Source organism: Colius striatus, chromosome 12 (genome assembly GCF_028858725.1).
Source record: "Colius striatus isolate bColStr4 chromosome 12, bColStr4.1.hap1, whole genome shotgun sequence".
Classification (NCBI taxonomy): domain Eukaryota; kingdom Metazoa; phylum Chordata; class Aves; order Coliiformes; family Coliidae; genus Colius; species Colius striatus.
Genome location: NC_084770.1, coordinates 13,971,150 through 13,992,854, shown reverse-complemented (window position 1 = coordinate 13,992,854; position 21,705 = coordinate 13,971,150). Strand labels below are relative to the sequence as shown.

Genomic DNA, 21,705 nt, shown 5'->3' with positions numbered 1-21,705 from the left:
GCAGTTAGCCTGCCCTGATTGCAACTGAAGACATCTGCTCCATGGGAACCAGGCTGGAGCAGGCATGGACCTTTTGTTGTACCAGAGGCTTCTGCATAAATGGTTTTTTCTTGTAACCTCATCCTGCTGCTCAGGCTGCAATTCCTGCCCAGGAGTCGATGGGTGGGAGTGGGGTGTGGGGGCAGACCAGTCAGGATGATGAATACCTGGCAAAGCTGAAATTGCCACTGGGCTGGTCAGTATGTTCTCTGTAAGCAGACAGAGCTCCATGCACACATCTTCTAAATTTCTCATAGGCTGCAGCTTTTGCCTGGCTGTATATTCAGTGTACCCTCCTGCTCCAAACACCTACAGCTGTGTGGTTTTCTCTGTGAAACACTTCAAGTTGGTTCACAGAAAGGGCAGAGTTTCTCACACCTGAGCTGCTTTGGCAAGCTGTGCTTGGTAGGACATGGACTTGGGTAAAACTGTATTCACCTTCAGTCATATCCAAAGCACTTCATGAGGAACAATAACCAAATGCAGAGCTGGAGTTTCTGGCAGCTGCTGGAGTCAGTCCCACAGCAATACCCGTGTGTGGCTGCCGGAGCATGTGCTGTGTTTCAGTGGACTGTATGAACTGCATACCAAGTAATGGTGCAACAGGAAGCCTGTGAGCAAAATGCAGAAAAGCCTTGCAGAACAGCTTCATCCAAACCTGGGAGGAGCTCAGCTCTTTATTCTGCCACTACTTAATATTCTGCAGCTCCCCTTGCCCCTGCCCTGCCTGGCAACACAGGATGCTTATGCCTGTATGCAGCTTCTGCAAGGAGTCCCTAGGGAAGGGGCCGTGCTGTGAGCAGAGAAGGTATGTTGTGAAACCTGCTGTCAGCAGAAAATGGTACCTGCACAGCTACTGCCACTGCTGAACAGTTTTTTTCCTAGCTATCTTACTTGTCAACGCTACTCTCTTGCTCCCCTGAAGCTTAGAGAGATTAAAAACCAAAAAGGACTCATTGCTACTCTAGTAAAAGACTTTTTTTTTTTTCTATTTTGCAAATCACAACATTTTTCCTTAAAAATCCCTCAGCAGTGAGTGTGTGGCTGTTTCCTGCAACACACTGCAGCTGGAGGGGTGTCATGTCTCCCAGGGGCACAGGAGCCCCTGTGTATAAGCACAGAGTCTCCCCTCCCTGGGGCTAAACTCAACTGGCAGAGCACAAGAAGTGGGCTTCAGCATCCCATGAATGTGCACAAAAGCAGCACTGTAATGCCTGCACCAGCACAGCAGGCACTGCTGACTGAGCTGAGGCTTCCCCTTCCCACCACGTGTGCTGGTCAAATTGTCTGGGCTGCCATAGATTGCAGTTTTCAGGAAATGAAAGCCAAGAACCAAGACTGAACAGGCTAGAGTTGGAAAGTCTCTTTCTGTTACTACTCAGCAACAAACATCCTCCCTCTCACTCCCCTTTTTGCCAGCCATCATACTCCTCCTAACCTCTAGATTTCCACCCTCATGGCACTGCTCCTTCTCTGCTGCACCTGCTCCCTCTTCCCCCTTCTCCATCTGGTACAAGGCACCATATTCCCCTGCTGCCCTGGCACTCTGCCCAAGGGCCAGCAACAGTGCAGCACATCTCCTGCCCGGCTGGGATGGGCTGGGGGAGCAGCACAGCCACTTGCCCACCCCATGGGTACCTCACAGAAAGCCTGGGGAAGAGAGCAACTCGCAGCTCCACAACCCTGCACTTAGCATGAAGCCCAGACCCCCAGCAAGGTGCCAGTCTTCAGGAGAGGTTTGCTATTAGCAGCCATCAATGTCAGCAGTGATGGAGTTAGTCATCCTGCAAAAAAATAACAAAGCAAAAATGTAAGAGCAACACTGGTCTGAGTCAATGACAGATTCTTCCCATTGCTACTGTGCAAGTGCATCACAATGCCTCAAGTCCTTGCTTGTTTTCTGACATTGACAATATTTTATGCTTCATTGTGGTGCAGAAGAGACTAACTCTCTTCTGAATCTGTGCAACTTAAGGAAGAAAAAAAAGGAATATTTGAAAGGATTTAAAAAGGAATACAAAAATAAATGTTTTTTAGTGTGTTGATTCTGTTTTTACACTTTCAATCATTTTGCTCTTGTACATCTGAAGGGACTGAATAGGTGTAATGTCAGAATTTAAGCCCACCTTGGCCTTCTTGTCTAATTCTCAGTGGCTGCCCCATTTTAATCAAGAGGTGATTTCTATTTTTTCCTGTTTTCTACTTTTATTTCTCCACTTTCACTCTTCTCAAAGTTTAGACATTTAGACCTTTAGATATCTAAATTATCCCCACGCTTTACTTAGCCGGTCCTTCTGCTTGAAGCTCAGCAGAAGGTTTGAGATTGATGCTGTACTCAAAAGTAGTTTTTTCCAAGGACTTGAATAATAGCTCAGCTATGGTGGGACATGTGATGGTCTACAAAGCCCTTGCTCACAGACTTTGCAGCACAAATCAAAAAAGTTCTAATAATTAGACAAAGCAGCTCAGCCTCCAAAGCCTGCTGATCACATCTGTATTTAACACAATTTCAAAGGTGCCCTGGCCATGCACTCCCTGGGAAGGACACTGCTCTTGGCCTCATATCCCCAGCTCACGTGCCTCCACCAAGAGCTACATCCCCGTGGAGTAACCTCAGGCCAGCCTCAGCTCCTGATTGGGGCTGAGTTTTCATGGCAAAGGCAGGCCCAAGAACTCGTAACAATTTCCACAGCAGTGCCTCAGGCTTTCATGGCAGCATTTGGCTGATTATTCACTGGCTAAATTCGTTGTGGGGCTGTTTTGGAGTGCTCCAGCTTTAGCCATGGGAATACCTCCCCCTCCTCCAAGGTGGTATCATGCTGCAGCTGAGCACACGAACTCCGAGGCCCGTTTTGGTGCACTCCCACAGCTACAAACACTGAAAAAATTCCATATTTATTCTGAAAACTTTGAATTTTAGCTCCAAGCTATGGCACAGTTGAAATCTGCTAGTCCTAAGCTCCTTCTGAAGGTCAAGTGCAAGGTATGCCACTGTTGGGGCACCGGTGTGAGTGGGGTGCCAGAGCTACCACACCAGCAGGCAGCTGGCAGCCCACCCTGCTTCAGGGTAGTCCTCAGAACTGGAGCCCACCTGTGCTGTGAAGGAAAGCCCTTTTTCACCTGTGCAAAGGGGCAGAGACAGTGCCTTTGCACACCCAGCTCTGTGAGGGCACAGCAGCAGCATCCATAAAGGTGCCCAAGCCAAGGGTCAGTCACTGCTGTGCCTTCCAGCACACCGGTGGCTGCAGCAGCCGTCTGGGAGCCATAAGTCTGGTACTCACGTCTGCTCAGATCTGAACTGCACCTGGCACAGGGCTCTTCTGGACAAAGCTTTTCCTGAGCGGGCTTGGGCAGAGAGTCCCCAGCAGGATGAAAATTACCCAGCAGGCTGGCAGGACGAGCCCCAGAGTGACTGCAAGCCTGCATCCATGCTCTTCTCTTGACACTGAAGTGGGGAGAAGTGATGTGTCAGCAAACTGAGTGGGAGAGGGACATGGACTGCCTTTGGGGCCCTGACCCAGGCTGCTTTTGGAACACAGACCCCGAGCTGCCTTCAGGGCACTGACATGGCCCCACAGCGTGTGGGGAGGAAGCAGGGAGCAGCAAGGGCAGACCCTGTGGAACTCTTCACCAGCATCACGTGTAGCTGGGCATGAGAGAGTATGAAGCTAGTTGCTTTTTATGCTTGAATGAGATCTTGCCTTCCACTCATGATTAATTAAAGGTTCCCTTTTACCCATGTCTGAGCCGTGACTTTGGCTCATGCTGGGTGCAGTGAGGCAGTTGTGGGGAGCGAGCTGCACAGCCTCTCAGAAAGAAAACAAGATGGCAAATATCAATTAATGTTTAGAGCATTCTCAGGTTTCACAATCTAATTAGGTAACAATGGCACAAAGACTGTTATTTGATTAGACTATTTAACAGATAATTGTTTGATCTGTTAACATCCATTAAGCATTCTTTTTCTTTTGCAAGGACCATTTTCCTGTCTCTTGCCTTAATCCCCACACTTATACAGAAAATCCCCCCAAAGCCTTGTTAAAAGAAATCCCCACGTGCACCCCACTGGCTCCAGTGCCTGCCGGGAGCCAAGTACCTGTGCAACATGCTGAACCTCTAGCTTGCTGTACACAGACCAATAATCTTATTAGTGTTGCTTTGATTTGGAGTATTTGAGGTTTCTGAAAGGGGTCTGGTTTCCAGCAGGGGATGCTCGATGCCTTCAAAACCCGAGGTTAAACCTGAACTTAGAAAATAGACTCTGAGTTACATGAGTCACATATGAAATCCTTGGCTATGGTTTAGGACTGGGCTGGCACCGAAGTGAGGCTACAGAAACGTTTCAAACTTTTCAGAGAGCACTTCAGGCCTCCACATTGTATTTCCAAGCCTCTGGGTCTCTCTCTCTTTAAATGTATCCTCAAGTTAGCCTGAAATAGTCACAATTAATCTGTTTTATGCCGGCTCCCTGCAAGCACAACATATGCTACAGAGTACAAAACCGTGCCTCATGCAAGAAAATCTATATGCTCTGCTGGAGATTTTCCTAGTTAGGAAGCTCATAGTTACCTGCATAGTGCTTGCAATAGCTTTCAAATTAAAACAAGCCATCACTCATGGGAGAGAGCCTCATGACTATGGAGCAGCTCCAAGCAGAACATCCATCCTAAAATCCAAAAGAATAATTATTTCTTACTCAGTTTTCTCAGACAAAACATACGACACAAAATGTTTGTAAGGATATTTGTAGCTCTGTAGCTATAAGATTTCAAACCAAATGTCACCTGAACAAATACATCTCAAACGTGACTCAGAGCTATAGCAAATACCATGTGGTGTTTGCAGGACACGAGAACATATTGGAGGGCAAGTAACATCCCTTAGTGGGCAAGTAACACCCTCACAGCTGTTGTTCAACAAAAGTGAATTATTACAGCTCACTGAAACAGCATATGGGGAGCTCAGCTTAAAAAGCACATAGAAAACACATCTTCTGTAAAGCTGGGGGTAGTTAATCAGATGAAAGGGAAATGTGCATTTCTCTGTGACTGCTCAGGGGGAAAGGTTTGTGCTGAGAACGTCAAGATACTTGCTTTAGTGAGTAATTAAAAATCATGTGAACAATCTAGACAGAAAAGTCAGTAATTAGGACTGCAGTTTTGCTTTACTGAGAATTCTCAATAAATACCTGTACACAGTCAACTTAATGAAGTTTAACAAGCAACCACACACATGTCCCAGGGGGACCGTGACTCCTGGCCTGAAGGACACTCGCTACTCTAACTCGCATCTCCCTGGGCCCCAGGGATGCTCTCGAGGCTGTGGGACATGAGTGGCTGCCCAAGATTGATCTCAAACCTCTGTTAGGCATGACCTTCCTGCTGGGGCAGCAGCACCTCCTGCAGAGCCACAAGTCAGAACTGCTTAGGTGCCAACATTTTTGAATCTTGAGGCTATGTATGTAAAAGAGACATATGGTCTAACTAGAAGGCTCTCCCAAATTGGTTTTTAACCATTCTGCCTTAAAACACTCCTTTGCTCTGATAATCTAGTCACTGTGACAACCTTCCTCTAACCCTGCTGCTTTCACTGCACTTTTTTATTTTTTCCTATCACCAGATACTCCAACATGTGCCTGGGGGGTAGGAAAGTTACTTGATATTTTCCATAGCTAATATTTCACCAAGGAACAGTGCTGGACTTCTCTTGAAAAGAATAATAATGTTCTCATTTCCTCCCTGAGCTGCCCTGTGAGTCGATGGCCACCCAGAGCTGCTCTCTGCAGACTGCAAGCAAAAATGTGCTGGAAGGTCCCAGTGCAGGGGGGAACCACGGGCACCTGGGCTGGGGCTGTGTGCCCTGCCCACAAGCCCACCTTGCCATGGAGGCTGCCTGGACCCCATCAGGCAGGGCTGGACCTTGGCCTCTCACTGCCCCTGCTCCAATAGAGGCTTTGAGTGTTTTCCATCTGATGTACCTATGTTGGGTCTCCAGGGATGGGCAACAAAGCCGGTGAAGGGTCTAGAGCACAAGTCTGATGAGAAGCAGCTGAGGGAGCTGGAGGTGTTTATTCTGGAAAAAAGGAAGCTAAGGGGAGATATCACTCTCTACAAATACCTCAAAGGAAGTTGAATGAGGATGAATCCCTGTTCAGATCAACATTACATGGCCAATGTAACATCTCTCCAGTGAATGTTAAGATATAATTACCCTGTAAGGAATGACTCCTATTAAACATTTAATACATCTCCCCCTAATTGAAATTTAAGCCTTTGGTTGTGGTTGAGTGTCACTAAAGATGTGATTAAACATCAAATATGTATAATGCTTATCTCTTTTTTGGGTGTTGGGATAGCTTCCACTAAGCAGCAAATAGTCTCTTTTGCACTCTAAAAGGTTCTTAAAGTACCTTGATTTGAGCCTGATGCTGGAAAACCTCTTTCCTCAGACAAAGGGGGATCTTTCAGTAGCTTTGTGGTGAGAGCCTCCTCAAGCTCAGCATTACCCACAGTCTTTCTGCCCCTTGTATCCTGCTCCCTCACAGGGCTTTGTGCTGCTACAAGCCTTCCCCACTAAGAGGAACAGGCTATTGAGAAAACAATCCAGGGATTTCCTTACCTCTGCTTTACAGACCACAGCTTGGCTTCAGACCAGCCTGACGTCAGCTTGCAATGTTCCCTCAGTGCAAACCCTGCTTTTGCAATCCAGCCATTCCCAAAGCCACCCAACAGATTTAGTTGCACAGTTCTTGTGAACGTTAATTAGAAACAGTCTGTCTCCAAATCAGCTTGATGGGTTCTGAAGTTTCCATCCATAAACACAAATCATAGTAAATGCAAAATTAGTCCAGTGAGACCAACAAACCAAGGGACAAGTGAGATCAGTGCTCATTTACCTCCTCTGTACTGCAGACTCCTGCTGTCGCCATTGAGGACTAGTTCCTCCCATATATATATAAACAGGCAGGTAACTTCATCTACCACTATGTACACAGTATGAAGCAGGTTAAAATTTGGGCAAAAAAACATTTCCTTCAGCAGACTATTGGTTTCAAATAGTACAGCATCCAAAGAACAGAGCTGGGCTTTCCAAGGTGAGGATGAGGAAGGCTCCTGGCTCTCCATTCAGCCACTCCATCAATCACAGGATGGGAAGAGATGGAAAGGACCTCTAGAGCTCATCTAGCCCAACCTCCCTGCTAAAGTAGATTCCCCTTAATCAGGGAGCACAGGAACATGTCCAAGTGGGTTTTGAAAACCTTCAGAGGAGCCTCCACACCCTGCCTGGGCAGCTTGTGCCAAGGCTTCCTCACCTGAATAGCAAAGAAGTTTCTCCTCATGTCCCAGGGGAACTTTCTGTGTTCCAGTTTGTGCCCATTACCCCTTATCCTGTCACTGGGCACCACTGGTCCCATCCTCTTGACACTCACCCTTTAGGTATCGGTAAGTGTTGATAAGGTCCTCTCTGAGTCTTCTCCAGGTTAAACAGGTCCAGGTCTCTCAGCCTTTCCTTGTAAGAGAGATGTTCCAGTCCCCTGATCATCTTGGTGGCCCTCTACTGGACTCTCTCCAGAAGTCCTCTGTCAGTCTTGAGCTGGGGAGCCCAGAACTAGACACAGGACTCCAGATGAGGCCTCACTAGGGCAGAGTAGAGGAGGAGCAGAACCTCCCTTGACCTGCTGCCCACACTCTTGATGCACTCCAGCATGCCACTGGCCTTGGCCAGGAGGGCACATTGCTGGCTCATGGTTAGTTTGTTGCACACCAGGACTCCAGGTCACTCCCAGCCTTCTGAAGCTGCTGTCCAGTGCACAGACAAGAGCTCCGGCTGCTATTGAGGCGCAGGCGTGGGCTTACACTGCCCCAGCACTGGAGCACGGCCCATACAACCGCTCCCCTCCATCCCATCCCCACCAGGTAAGAACACTGTGGGTTTCAACCCTTCTCAAAGATTTCTTCTGAAAAATCCCAGGTCTGCCAATAGCAAGACACAGCAGCAAGTGCTGGCAGGGTGTGCAGCACCTGCAAGCAGGCAAAGATTAGATAATGGCAATTTTATCTTGTATATACCAATGGAGTGAATTTGGAGACTGCCCCTGGTTCCTGCCTGCAGGACCAGGCTACGACTGGAGCTGAGACTCATCAGTTGTGAACTGGAGGTGCCACAGGAAAAGATACAGGGAAAGGAGACAGTATGGCAGAATGAGGCAACACACTGGGAAAACGTATCCCCATGTAGCAGGACATGACACTGGCCTCTGACCTGAACGCTCATGAGGCTCTGGAGGCCAGAGCTTCTCCAGGGAAAATGAGCCACAGCTTAACAGAACTGTGAGGACTGCATGTGTAGAAAGGAGAGATCCTAACACAACCAGTGGGGATCCCGGAAAGTTGGGGTTTTCTACTGGCATAGCAATGGACATGAAGGAGTCTCTGAGGGATGAGGTTAAAGGCAACTCACAAGAGCTGACAGGACTGCTCCACCTCATCCCAGCATGACTCAGAAACTGAAACAAACATCTCACTAGAGGCACACAGCTTCCCAGTGGTCTCCAGGCAAAATCTGGAACTCTAAACTTGAAAGGAAGAACAGAGCTTTCCTTGGCCTCAAGCAGAATGACTATACCGAGCCCATGTTTCCCAAGGTGTTCTCAAATCAGTGTCCATGGAGAAAGTCTGATGCCCCATTCTGCAGATGGTCGTAGTGAGTGTCCCTATCAGCAACGGCAACACAAGAGCAGCTTGGGTGCAGGAGACACCCCGATCTCCATCGCCCTGGAAAGTGCTGACAGGGGAATGAACCACTGCACAGACGTTCAAAGAGAAGATTTTATGGATGCTTTTGTACACATACACAAATATTTGAATGTAACGGTAACTGAAATGTTATCCATGTTCTTAGTACTGTCATCAGTAACTAAAAAGAAATGTTTTTAAATTTTGTAAAAATGACATATTTTACACATCTTCTATTTACAACTGCAATATACTTAAATGTTATAAAACATCCACTCTGACCTTTAAAATATATGTATACTAGGACTTAGTATTAGATATATTATAATTTATAGCAAACTTAGGGTTTGCTGTGTACCTATCTCTTCAATGGGAATTTCATAATCAGCCTGGCTTAATAAAGGCTGCTCAAAACAAAAGAAAAGGACAATAACAAAAAGATAGGGAATGTGCAAATATGGGGGCAGGCGAAAAAAATAACAGTAAAAAAAAAATCAAACTGACAGCTTTAAAAAAACACAGTGAAGACTTCCAATAAATTAAAATCATGACCCCCAAAACCTGGCATTGTCCGTAATCAGATTAACTTTCAGTACTATTAATCTAAAAGGAAAAAAAAAACGAACAAAGGAAGAAAAAAAACCACTCCAGCCACTCCAGGTCTTTTCAATCTCTGTATTCCCCACACTGCAGTCAAGCCTCAGGATTTGCCAGGGTGGCTACTGCTGGCACAGACGAGCTGGTTCTACTGATGACTCGTGAGTAAGTGCGCTCCATTCCTTGCTGTTTTGCTGAGTCCTCCTTGTATGCAATCTTCTCATAAAGAAAGGAAGAAAAGGCAACAGTGAGAGAGATACAAATAGTTTGGCTGAAGTGTTTGTTGTATAGCCAAGGATTTCCCAGTTTTCATTTATTACACAATGCTGCTAAGGATCTAACAGAGGGAAAGGACTTTTGCCTGGAGACCCAGAAGTGAGTGGAGGCTGCAGTGAGAGGGAGAATGTATTCTGAACTGAGTGATAAATGGGGCTGGGGGTTGCTTCACAGGGTTCCCTGTGTTACTCTAACAACTCTCACACAAACACAACTGACAAGTCACTTAGATTTTCTAACCTCAGTAGACACCTGCACTAACACCTACTGACTGTGGCACAGGCTGGCCCCAGCTCTGCCCACACAAGCATCCAGGGCATGCAGCCTCCCCACTGAGCTTCACACACAGAGTAGCTGAAAAGATATGCCCATTAACAGGGCCTGGACCAATTGCCAGGTTGAGGCTGCAGGCAGAGCTGTGCTCCTGGGGAGGAGCAGTGGCAAAAGCTTGCTCTGCCCTGTGCTATATCCAGGCTTTAGCAAGAGGAAAGATATTTTTCTGTTTTCTGAAGAAGTTCTTTTTAGCCTTGGTAACAGCTATTCTTCCTACTTCTATAAATCCAGACTGAACACTTGCCCTTCTCCCTGGGGCTTGGGGCAGCTGCTGTTGCAGTGGGCTGTACCAGCCCTTCTGAACACCCGACACCTGGGCTTGCCCACTGCTCCACAGCGCAGCCTCTGCCTGCATTCTACCTGTGGGCATCAGCACCAAGGTGGGCAGAGCTGTGAGATGGGCACCATGCTCACAGGACAGGAGGGGCCTTGGCCTAATTCATACCTTTCTGTGTCATTGTCCTTGGCCACTCTTGTTACTACTGGCCCATGCTTTTGCATTGCGAGGCTCTTGTCAAGCTGCCTCACTGACCTCTGCAAGTTCACAGTTAGGATCCTAAAGAACGTGTGTCTCAACAATGCTCATAGCCAATACATCACACATATACCTTGCCTTTTTTCTGTGTTTGCTTTTGGTTTGGTGTTTTTTTTAATTCCCTGAGCAAGGGAGTCATTAGACATGGAACAAACATACCAAGTAGAAAAATCAGCAAGTGAGGAAAGTACACGACACTAAAAGAAAAAATAGATGTAAGAAAAATGAACATACCACTTTTGGCTATAGTATTGAGGGAAATGTTAGACAAGGAAGAAGAGAAGCTGTATAAGCAAGGACCATGACAGAGCTGTCAGAAAAGAAAAACAGAACAAAACAAAAAAAAAGAGAAAAACATATGGTGATGAAAGAGTCACTGTCAGTGGGTGAGCAAACAAAACCCTCTTGAATACGACAATGGGAAAGATGGCAAAGCATACCAGTGTAAAGCACACAGCAGAGTCACAAGAGAGCCTCAAGCTTTCTGACTGCAAGTTAAGTATTTCAGCTACAGTTTACAGCATGTGATTTCTCCGAGGCAACATTATGCTCAGAAGTAAAGAGTTCATGCATTCATTGAAATTTTTCCCCCAAAGCCATGCTGTCTGGAGAACTGGGCTGCTGATTATAAGGCTGCCCACAGGGCTGCAAGTGGGAGACTGGTTTTCAGTGTAGACTGTCAAATTCAGATGATTTTGGTTAAATAAAGGATGATTTTTACTTTTGTTGGATGAACTCGTAACTTTACATATTAACATTGTTATGTGCAAGTAATTTTGTATTATTTAGTCTTTTCATTTACATGAAGAAAACTCAGAGCTCACTGATGTAAATACAGGTGTGAGTATTTAACAGAATTCAACAAATATATTCTCAATGTGGAAACTGATGGGCTGCTCATGCCTCATTTAAGTTGCCCATACATTGTACATTCTTGTGGGGAACAGTAGTTCACACAAGATATATAGTACTGCCTATGCACATTGACTAGATGGCCAAAATAACTTCCATGGTAGAGGCATGAACACTGAGACACAAATGATACCCTTAATACCTACATCCTTAACAGAACAAAGAGTGATAAATGTTAATTATGATGCAATTACTGGAATACTTCAGGTTCTCAAATCTTTATGCATGTAAGCAGGAAAGAAGCACAAGTGACAACAGTAACCACTGAGCTCAATCCCACCTGGCATGCACTGAGTCCTCAAGGCAGTTACACAGCTTTACACCCTGTGAAAAACCAGCTCAGTTCCACAGTAATACAATGGGCCAAAATTTCTGGTAAATCCTCATTGTCCTCACAGGTGAAGATGAGTAACACAGCATGGTCTAATGTGGTACCAATCAGACACTTCTGTGAGGTGTCACCACTGACACAGATGGTTAAAAAAGTAACTGCACACAAACAGTGCTTATGTGTACTATAGGCACATGGAAATGCAGTGCAACTGCTAGAGAATATGTATTTCTCAGATGCAATCTAAAGTGGCCTGCACACAAGCATGCAGAGAAGTAATTAAGTGTGATTTCATTTGTATGAAGAATCACTCAACGTTTAAATTAAAAGATAAAAAAATATCTGCACAGACTCAGCAATGGAATAGCTGCAAGTGTGCACTCAAGTCTGGCTCAGGATTTTGGGATGCATTGTGTACAATGTAGCCATGCATGCTCATCCTTCTGAAGGTGCTCACAGACAAAATCCATGCCATGTATTTTGACAGTGCACTTATACATTTTCTTTTTTTTAAAGAAAGAATTCTTGGCTCTGAAAGCTGAATAGGAATAGAAACTATAACAATACCTCCTCCAGTTATAAGCTAGGTCTTAAAAACCATTTACACTTTTAGTTAAATATATCACAGTAGGATAAAGGAAGCAAAACATAAAATACTAGTTTGATTATCTTTGAACACCTCTAGACCTCGGTGTTCACTTAGCCTCACAAACACTCAGCTTTCCAATATGCAGCAAGACAAGTAGAAGACAAATCTTTGTTGATCAATGAGATTCATTAGATATAGTACAACTGGATTAAAAAAAAGTAAAGGGAAAAGAAGAGTAAACTATGTTTCTCAGTGACTGTTTTCCTACACAGACTTCATTTGTCACAATTAACCACCCCCATTCAGCCCAACCAGCACTAAAATAGATGATCTTACCTGTTCATTCATAACTGCAGAGAGCTCGCTGAGCATATCCTTATAATGAGACTTCATTTCTCCCTGATATTCAAATTGGTCCTCCTTAATAAGGCGTTCATTGACATCAAGAGCATGTCCACATGCTTCTGCGAATTGCCTACATGCACAAAACCACAACGAACAACCAGACAATGCTTTGTAGTGTTGAAAATAGACTGTCTATATACACACACACTACTGTACCTCTCCCCTCCCTTGCAAATTACACCTTGTTAGAAATGAATTTCAGAACTCATCTGCATATCCAGAGGAACAAAGGCTATGAGGACAGCCCAAAACTTCAATCAATGTTTTCCTGGGAATGATTTGTAAGAGATGGTAAAGGCAGATGTAAATTACTCTGGCTCAGTTCAGACTGATTTCAAGTCACACCTACTCATACTATACAGAGAGTAGAAAGTCTAAACAAGATGTTTACCTGAAGATTTCCTTCAGAAGCTTAACTTGATTATCAGGATATCTCTTAGCATTTGTCTCTTCAAGAAAAGCTCGAGCATAGGCCATTGGTCCAGCATTTACCTGGTGGAAAAATACACAGTTTAAGTGCAGAGAACAAGCAGTTTAGTGCCATTTTCTTTTATGCTCCAAGGCTTGAGGAGTGGCGTCAGGCAATCACGCCTGCGTGAAAAACATCACCCCACTCCTCTTGTCACCTGGATGAAATCTGAAGAGTTTTATTGAAGAAAAGGAAGCTGGTCAGCTTTGCACAAACTGCAAATCTCTGCTGGCCCTTGAAAGTCCACAGCTAGTTAACTGTCTAGAAAGCTCTATGGTTGAAGACATTTTAACGAGGGCACCAGAAATACACATTTTCAAAGTAGGAAATGACAAACCCAGTCCTAACAAAATTCCCTTAAGAACAGCTGCATCCTTGGCTGTGTGATGGGCTGTATCCTCATTATGGTCTTGTTTGAAAGGTTTATTTGTTTCAAGCAGATTTGACTGAAATATTTGTATTTGCACACAAATCCAGCAGTCATCATTGTCAGTGGAAACCTTTCTATTCTCTTACATTTTTAAAGCAAGATTCAACAGCACTGCAATACGAGATATGACCAGAAATACAAACTAGACAAAATGTGTCTGGGACAATGAAAATCAGAAGAAAAATGTAGGCATATATAATAAAAAAAAGGTAAAAAAAAGGCAAATTGTGCTTACCTTGACACTGACACTTCCTTGGAGTTTGAGCTGCAGTCGGATCATGTCCACTTCTTCCATTGTGCAAAGCTGATTGAGCTCTGAGACTTTTTTGGACATCTCATCAATTGCTACTTCGATAGGGTTCAGCTCTGTGCTTGTTTGGCTTATGACTTGAATACGCTTCTTCACGTAGGGAAACAAGTGACTGGCTACTCGAAAGCAAGAAATTTATCAGAGACACTCACAAGAGAGTATTTAAGTGAAACAATTAAGTCAAATTAGAAACTTTTAACTCTGTCAATCTCTTTATCAGTCCACACAAGTGAAGTTTTATTCATTAAAGGTACAAAAGTGACACAGTAGGTCCAAACTGAATTTTGATGTCCCTGGCACGGGAATAGTGTTCCCTTTTGGATTCACCACTGGTTGCCACTGAGCTCTGTCACATCCATGTGGTGAAAAGCTCCCACCGCTCAGGTTTTAAGATCCACAAATTTCTTCTTCCGAGTTAAAGCACCAAATGCTAAGCCTGTACCAACTCCAAACCATTCAAACCATCCCATCAAATATTTCAAGTTAAGGGCAAGAGCCTCTAGTTTAGCTGAATTGGGTATTGCTCACCCACAGATGAACTGCTATTAAAACATCATCCTTAAAGAAGTGAGGAGTTATTTTAGTATTTAATATAAATACTTCTGTGGGAGCTGAGAGAGGAACAATTCATCATTAAAACCCCTTTCTTCCAGTCAAGACCTTTCAGGGATCCTGGGGAGTCTGGCAAAGGAGTGCTTATGGCACACTAAATCTTATCTCAGCCAAATATTTTTTCCCAATTGCCCCACATACTTTGGAAGGCTCCCAAACTCCATGTACACCCTGACCTAAATGAGCTCTCGGTTAAAGGATGGCTGTCTCCTTGGAGCGCAGGAAACCCAGGACTTCCAGAGCTGGAAGCAAAAGTCACAACCAGGCATGGCAGAGAGCTAGCAATCCACAGATCACAGCCAGACTGCTCTTGGCCAATGCAGACAGCAGGCTGTGAGACAGAGATGCTCAGCAGGTACCATTCCAGCTGCCAAGTACCTCTGTGCAAGTCCAGTTGACTTCCACTGCTCCCTCAGTCATACCAGTAAGCCTTGCTTTCTTCTTACACTAAAACCATTTCTTTTTATGTAGGAAGCAAATGAAAATGTATTGCTTCATTACAGGTGGGTTGGGGGAGGAAGATGTTTCCTATAGAGAGAAGCACTGAAGTGAGGCAGGTGTCACAGGGAAAAGCAGAAAAGAGATCACCAAATTCCCACCTAATGTGAAGCTGGAGCCAGGCTGAGAGTGGTGGGAGCTGACCACAGAATGTAATAACCTAGGGAAAATGTTCTGCTGCAAAAACAACCCTCTTTGGTTTTGCCAAGCATACTGTATCAGCTGCACCTTCAAGTTGGTGAATTTACTTGCTTCAGTACAGATCTCAAAACACCCACTGCTGCTCAAGCATTTAAACTAACCACAGACAAGCTACTCCTTTCCTCTTACAAGCAAAGCTGTGTCACATATCAAGATGCTCTCAGACATCAGTGCCTCCTTCCTGGACTTGCCAGAACAAAACTTTAAGGCAACTACACCTGTAATATAAGCAGCTTTCTTCACTTTGCCCTTCGGGGAAAGTAGGTGCACTGAAGTCAGCAGGGAACTGGACTTTGTGTCACTCAGGAGCCTTTGCTATGAACACCAGACTCTATGCCCATGTCTGCACAGGAGAACACCACTTTCATCTCAGAGATTCTCATACTCTCAGCCAAAATTCAGACAGGGCAAGTTTCGGTAACAATTTCACACAGGATGTCTCTTTAAAAAGATATTTCAATCATGATAAGAAACTAAGCATTTTCTGCCTAATATGGCTCAGTAAGAACAGACATATCTAGTTCTCCCAATATTCCTGTCTTAAAACACTGTGCCCAATGAGATGAAATCCTACCTCTCACTTAAAAAAATTCTATATAATGTATCTTATTCCCATTTACAACAAAGGTTGTTTTACTCTTCTTAGCAGAATAGGCACCCTACTTTGCCTTTTCTTTGGCCTGTTTTTCAGTGAAAGAACAATGGTTCTGAGTGCTAAGCTGCCTCCAGCAGAACCTCTCCCAGCTTACATCAGTGCAGGAACGATAAATAAGTCAACAATAAGGAAAAAAGCCACATCTGATGACTCCACAAATGAAAATAACTTTCCCTAGGAGAGTCAGTGGGATTGTAAAGAAAGCACATACTTTGCCAAAGGACATACTGAAAAGATTACTTATCATTCTGCACCACACTGTGCCCACTGACTGCAGAAAACCTGGCGGGTGAAACGCTCCGCGGGCTGTCGGTGGTGCAGTGGGGTGTGGGAGGATGGGGGCAAACGTACTTGTCAGGATGGTGCGCCTCTTGCACTGCTCTTCCACCCCTCCGTGCTTTTTTCCTGAGAGCGTGAACGGCGTTTCGAAGACAAAGCGGTTGATGTTGTGATGCATTTCAAAGTCGGTCTTTCGATCTTCGGCTTCCTTCTCTTCAAAGAAAGGCGTGACGTATGTCACCTGGATATAGGCGTATTTTGGATCCAGGTCCTTGGGGTTCACCTGTGTAACAGTGGCAAACACCAGAAAATTCTGCTGCGACAAGCTTTCAAGGCATTCATTGTATTGCTGATGCTTTTATCTATCATAGCAATAGTGACTAAAACTGACACTTCCAAACGTAATATTATGACCATAGATTAATGCAGAGATATTTAACCAAGAGGCCCCTAAGAACAATGGGATTTTTTAATATAGCCATTGGCAAAAGTGCATGAGAGCAAAAATGACCTGTGTCTGCATTGCAGTAAACACCTGCATGCTTTCTGCAGGCTTGTGCTGAAATATCCCCTCTTCCCACTGACTGTGATGCCTTGCTATAATGCTGATGCTCCCATACAACACCTGTGACACTATGAGGTCGGGATCTTTTCTTTTTCTGGTTGTAAGACTTTGTCATAGTTGTTTGCACACAAACTCAGTTCACATTTATTTGAAACACAGCTCTCAAAACATAGACTGTGTACCCGGTTGTCCTCCTTGTGCAAAAAATGCACATCTTTTGTACCTTGTTGGAATCCTGGATGATCTTCACATTATCTACTCCAAACTTGTCTGCATACAGTTTCATCAGCCTTTGAGAGATCTCAGATAAGCCAGTTAATTTGGGTTCTTTATAGATATACTCTTTACCTTCCTCTTCTTCAAAAAAACCCTGTTTGGAAAGAAATGGGAGGAGAGACTAAGCAAGGTGCTTACATCAGGAATCAAGGTTGCTGCATATACTCATCAGAGCATCTGGTACATCATTTCTAGCGCCAAGTTAAAAGCTTACTGCTCTCCACTCCTAGCAGACACATATCTAGAGGTCTGTGTTTACACTGTCCTGGTACCTCCAAAGTTACCCAGGCAATAACTCATACGCATTTACTCATGTAAGAGACCTAGTTGTCTAAAGAGTTAAAGTGCTTTCTCGAGAATGCTGATATGTGTATGATGAAAAAACCCTAACAAATTGAAAATTGGACATGAAAGTCTTTAAATTTTAATAATTTGGTGAAGGGAACTACTTCAGAAGTGCTATTCTAATGGAACACGAGTGTGACAGGAGTTTGCTGGATGTCTTGCCCAGCTGGAGTGCGTGCAGCATGCCACCTCCAGCAGATCCCGTCTGGGAGCCACGTGTGCAGGCAAAGGCTGGGCACCGCATGAGGCACTGCTGCCAGTGGCGATGTGCAGGGCCACAGCATGGGGAGCACCTGGGAGCTGGGCTGTATCGTGTCACAGTAGCTGGAGAGGAGCTTTGGTGGCATCTTGAAAGGCCATATGGAATTGCAGTATTTTCAGAGGCAAGTAGTAAACGATTTACAATTGAAAACAAAAGAAAAAAAAAAGACAGTCAGACTGTGGTTCTGTGCCAAAAAGCCCCATCCTGTTAAAGTCATTCAGTTATTACAATGGATGGACTTGGCAGAGCTTTAATAAAAGTCTCCACTGAGGAACTGAACAAGAACCCATCAGGCTTCAGGGAGAAATGTGGACTTCCAAAAATCAACACAACATTGCACCAGGTGCAGGTGAGACTCTCCACTGCTACGTGATGAACACGTACATCAACGCTCTGGGAGAAGCTCTCCCAGCTGAGTGGAAAGCAGCAGATGTCCCATTAACAAGGACTGGATTTATCCCAGCCCTATAAGCAGTACCAGCCTTACTGGATTTCATCTGCTGCTGCTAAAATCTGGCAGTGTTAACCATTGCAGCTGCACCCAAAGCCTCTTCCTTTTGCCTTAACGCAGAGTGACCCAGCAGAAAATACCTGAAGCTGCAGGGATAAAGGGGAAAGGCAGATAGCATCAGTGATGTCAGGCCCAGGGCCCTTAAACTTAACATGATGCAGCTTGGACAGCTAATTCTACAATATGCATAGGCAACTTTCCAGCTGTTGAAAAATAGAGAAGCACAAACAAATGAAGTCAAGAGATACCCTCAAAATCTCTTTGAAGGTACTCAAGTGAAATTCAGCCTTTTCATGTTGAAGAATATTTCAACTTTGGCTACTGAAATTACTAGGCAAAATCTTCACCAAAAATATACAGAATTAAAATACATTAAAATACAAACTTCAATGTTTGTTTAGGAAAAAACCTCAATCCCTAAGCTTTATTTCAATAGGAATTCACAAATACATGCATCTCTGGCTTCTCCTTCAGCAAGGACAAGGGGCAAAAAAATTGTCTTTTAATTTGGCAAGTGCCAAGAGCACTGTGGGCATTACTGGAAACCAATGACTAATAGCAACAACAGCAGCTTGCCTGGTAGTGTCTTAATCAGTCTTCTGTGACCTTCTAACATGGCACAATTTTTAACAATGTTATCAATTAAACTCCATAGGCATATGAAGAATTTGACAGGTAATTAGAAAACAAATCTAAAACTCAAAAACTGACACCTTGTAAACATTTACTGAGATGGGGAGGCAACTGCCTTTCAGTTGATCTCACTGAGAAAGTATCTGCAAGATCATAACCTGGTTTCTGATCTTGTTTCCACTAAAGCAAAACTGCTTTTTTCTGGGAAAACCTCATTAGTATACTTAACCATACTTAAACACGCTACTCAGGATTGCTTCTTTTCCAACATCTGTTTTCTGTTACTAGTCAGTATTTTCAACAAAAAACCCCATGTTTTCCAAGTTAATCACATAGCAAGCTATAATGTAGTTTATGCTCTTAAACACTGACTCTGTGTGTTTGCATGCTGGAACGCAGTGTTTATACTCAAGTGCCAAATCTCTGCTGATGCTGTATGTGCATGGTACACTGATATCTGTATCAATGGTTTTGCTTAAAAAAAATAATCTTAAACAACTAACAGATTTAGTCTTGTCTCTAATGCAAGAGGCATCATTTCAGTACATATTCCCTACAGTATTTCGGCTGACAAGTGACATGCAGAAGTTAATTGTGAGCTATAAATAATTGTGTCTGCCATATGCTATATGTCTGGCAAAGACTACTGAAAGTAAGATTAAATACTTTTCAAGAGCCAAATATCCTCCAATTTTGGGACTGTAAAATATTAAGCAGCCAAGGTTATATAATCTAGGGGATATGCATTGATAACTTTCATACTGGCTGATTTTGTCCTGCAAGGACAATGCAGCCTTACAAGTAAAAATTATTACACAGAGCAGCTGAACATAATGGAAGGGAGACTACCTCCTAGGCAATAGGTTATTGGTTTCCACTGAGCTCTGATGTGTCGAGAGTCAAATTCTGACCCAAGATTATCACTGTAAGAGTGCTGAAAAAGCCCTTCTTCCTTCCCATAAGCCCTCAGACACAGCCCTTGGAGCTCACAGCAAATCAGACTCTTCTCTGCTTTTTGCTGGAAGAAAACACACCACTCCCACTGATAATGTGCTGAGGTAAAGCCTTCTGCTTTACCTGCCAAGATTTAGCATCTAATGGATCCTTGCCTGTATCAAGTAAGCATCTCCTCCTGCAGTAGGTGAGCATGTTGTACTGTTTGGTAAGGAGCCTACAGCTGTTTTATCACATTCAGAAAAAGGGACACATCTGCTCTTCAAACATAAACCTGCATTCAGCTTACCACTGTGAAAATCTGCCCTTCAACCTCTATGGCTTCTTGCACAGGTAGGAGAGCAAAACCTCAGCTCTACCGTTACCTAACACTGCTCTGAAAACAAGTCTTGATTGTCTTTACTTATCAGCACAACGTGAGATTTCAGATGTTCAAGATAATTAATAGCTTTTTTGAGGTTTTATTTCAAGAAATATATTGACTTCTCAAAGCATCCATATATGAATAAAATCCTAAGTGCTGTGTGGCCACTTGGTGGTGCAACGAGATATTGTCACCAGAGGCCCTGAACAGAACTAGCAGCCTGAACAGCAGCTGCCATGAGATGGGCTCTCCAGTGAAAACAACACACTATATCTTCCCTAACGACTACATTCATTCAAACCATGCTTCCAGAGGGTCTCTGCAGTAATACAGTGACCAAATCCTGTCTCTGCCTTTTCATGAGGAACAGTTTTCAGGTGCAGCTGCATATTTTTCCCTAAGAACCCCCAAAATCCTCCCGTGTCCTTCAATTTGCTTTCTCTACAGTTCTGGTTTCAGTCAAGGAACAGCAGTGTTCCATTTTCACAGACTATATATGTACATGCTTATCATTACTACAACTGATAAAAATGTTTAATGAATAAATGCATGTGTAATGCATTTTTCATAAGTGTGTGCTTACATATGCATCTACCCACAGGTATTTTACAGAACAATGCATGTGTGAGGCTGAAAAGGAATCCCATACCTGCATGCTGAGTTTCCTTCTGTGGCATTTCCTTTGTAGTGGCCCAAGCAGAGCAATTCATATTGCTTTACACTGGTTTGACTGTGTAATACTATTAAAACCTGCAACCACTAGCTTTTGGGAGGAAGTGTGTAAAGTCTGCCAGAAGCACAAAAAAAGGGAATTGCTTTTAATGTCTGAAATAGACTGGGCACTGAGACTGCTTTCAGCACAGAGGCCTGCAATACTCTTGGCACCAGAAGGACCAAACGGCCCCATACCTTTCCATTTGCACAGCCAAAATGGAAACAAGTGGCACACAGGAAAAAAGGACTGACAGAAATACAGAAAGGAAACCTTCCAAAGGGAAAAAAACATGCAAGCGCAACTGGTCTATGGGAACAGACTGTTCTCTCTGTCTCTCCTTCCAGGTCCAGCTTTGCTTGTAGCTCCCACACCTGCTGGTAAGTCCTCCTTAATCAGTTCTGCGCACCCACTCCCATTTCCCTAGGTAAATGAGGCACAAGTAACACTGATAGGAATTATCTACCTTTAATTATTTGCACTGTGCCATACTTTTTTGTTACTATGACTCTGCAAGGGGTAATACAGAGCAGTCCTGCTTGCTACCACACAACATCTCTCCTGGAAAAGGAAAGGAGAGAAGTTGTGCTTGTTTGCATTTTGAGCTCAGTGTCCGGGGCACCAGGGAACTGAGTAATACACAGCTATGAGAAAGCCATATGCTTTAGAGCACTAAAGCTGTTTAAATGAAGTTGCCCTTGTGGCACTGGCAGCTGAAAAGCCATTTCACTGAGATTTTAACCCACTTCAGCAGAACTGCTGCAGCTAAATTATCCCTTTACAAGGAGCTGCCTCTGGGAGAGCCCCTGCAAGAAGCAGCAAGTAGCAGAGTCTTGTTTCCTCCTCTGCTGCACTCATTTTGAGAAGGGTCAGGCAT

General features: G+C 44.1%; 1 protein-coding gene across 7 annotated transcripts in view; it reads right to left on the bottom strand.

The window, feature by feature from the left end:
• Nucleotides 1–8,904: 8,904 nt before the first annotated feature.
• The window catches only part of DOCK10 (dedicator of cytokinesis 10), a 156,687-nt gene continuing 143,886 nt past the window's right edge, over nt 8,905–21,705 (bottom strand). For all 7 annotated transcript variants that reach the window (XM_062005368.1, XM_062005369.1, XM_062005364.1 and 4 more), the window contains 6 exons: nt 16,995–17,141; nt 16,279–16,489; nt 13,887–14,077; nt 13,144–13,244; nt 12,684–12,822; nt 8,905–9,587 (listed from right to left, as the gene is read on the bottom strand). In XM_062005368.1, coding sequence (XP_061861352.1) covers nt 9,468–9,587; nt 12,684–12,822; nt 13,144–13,244; nt 13,887–14,077; nt 16,279–16,489; nt 16,995–17,141 — 909 coding nt within the window. In that variant the 3' untranslated portion in view covers nt 8,905–9,467. The remainder of the gene's footprint in view (nt 9,588–12,683; nt 12,823–13,143; nt 13,245–13,886; nt 14,078–16,278; nt 16,490–16,994; nt 17,142–21,705) is intronic.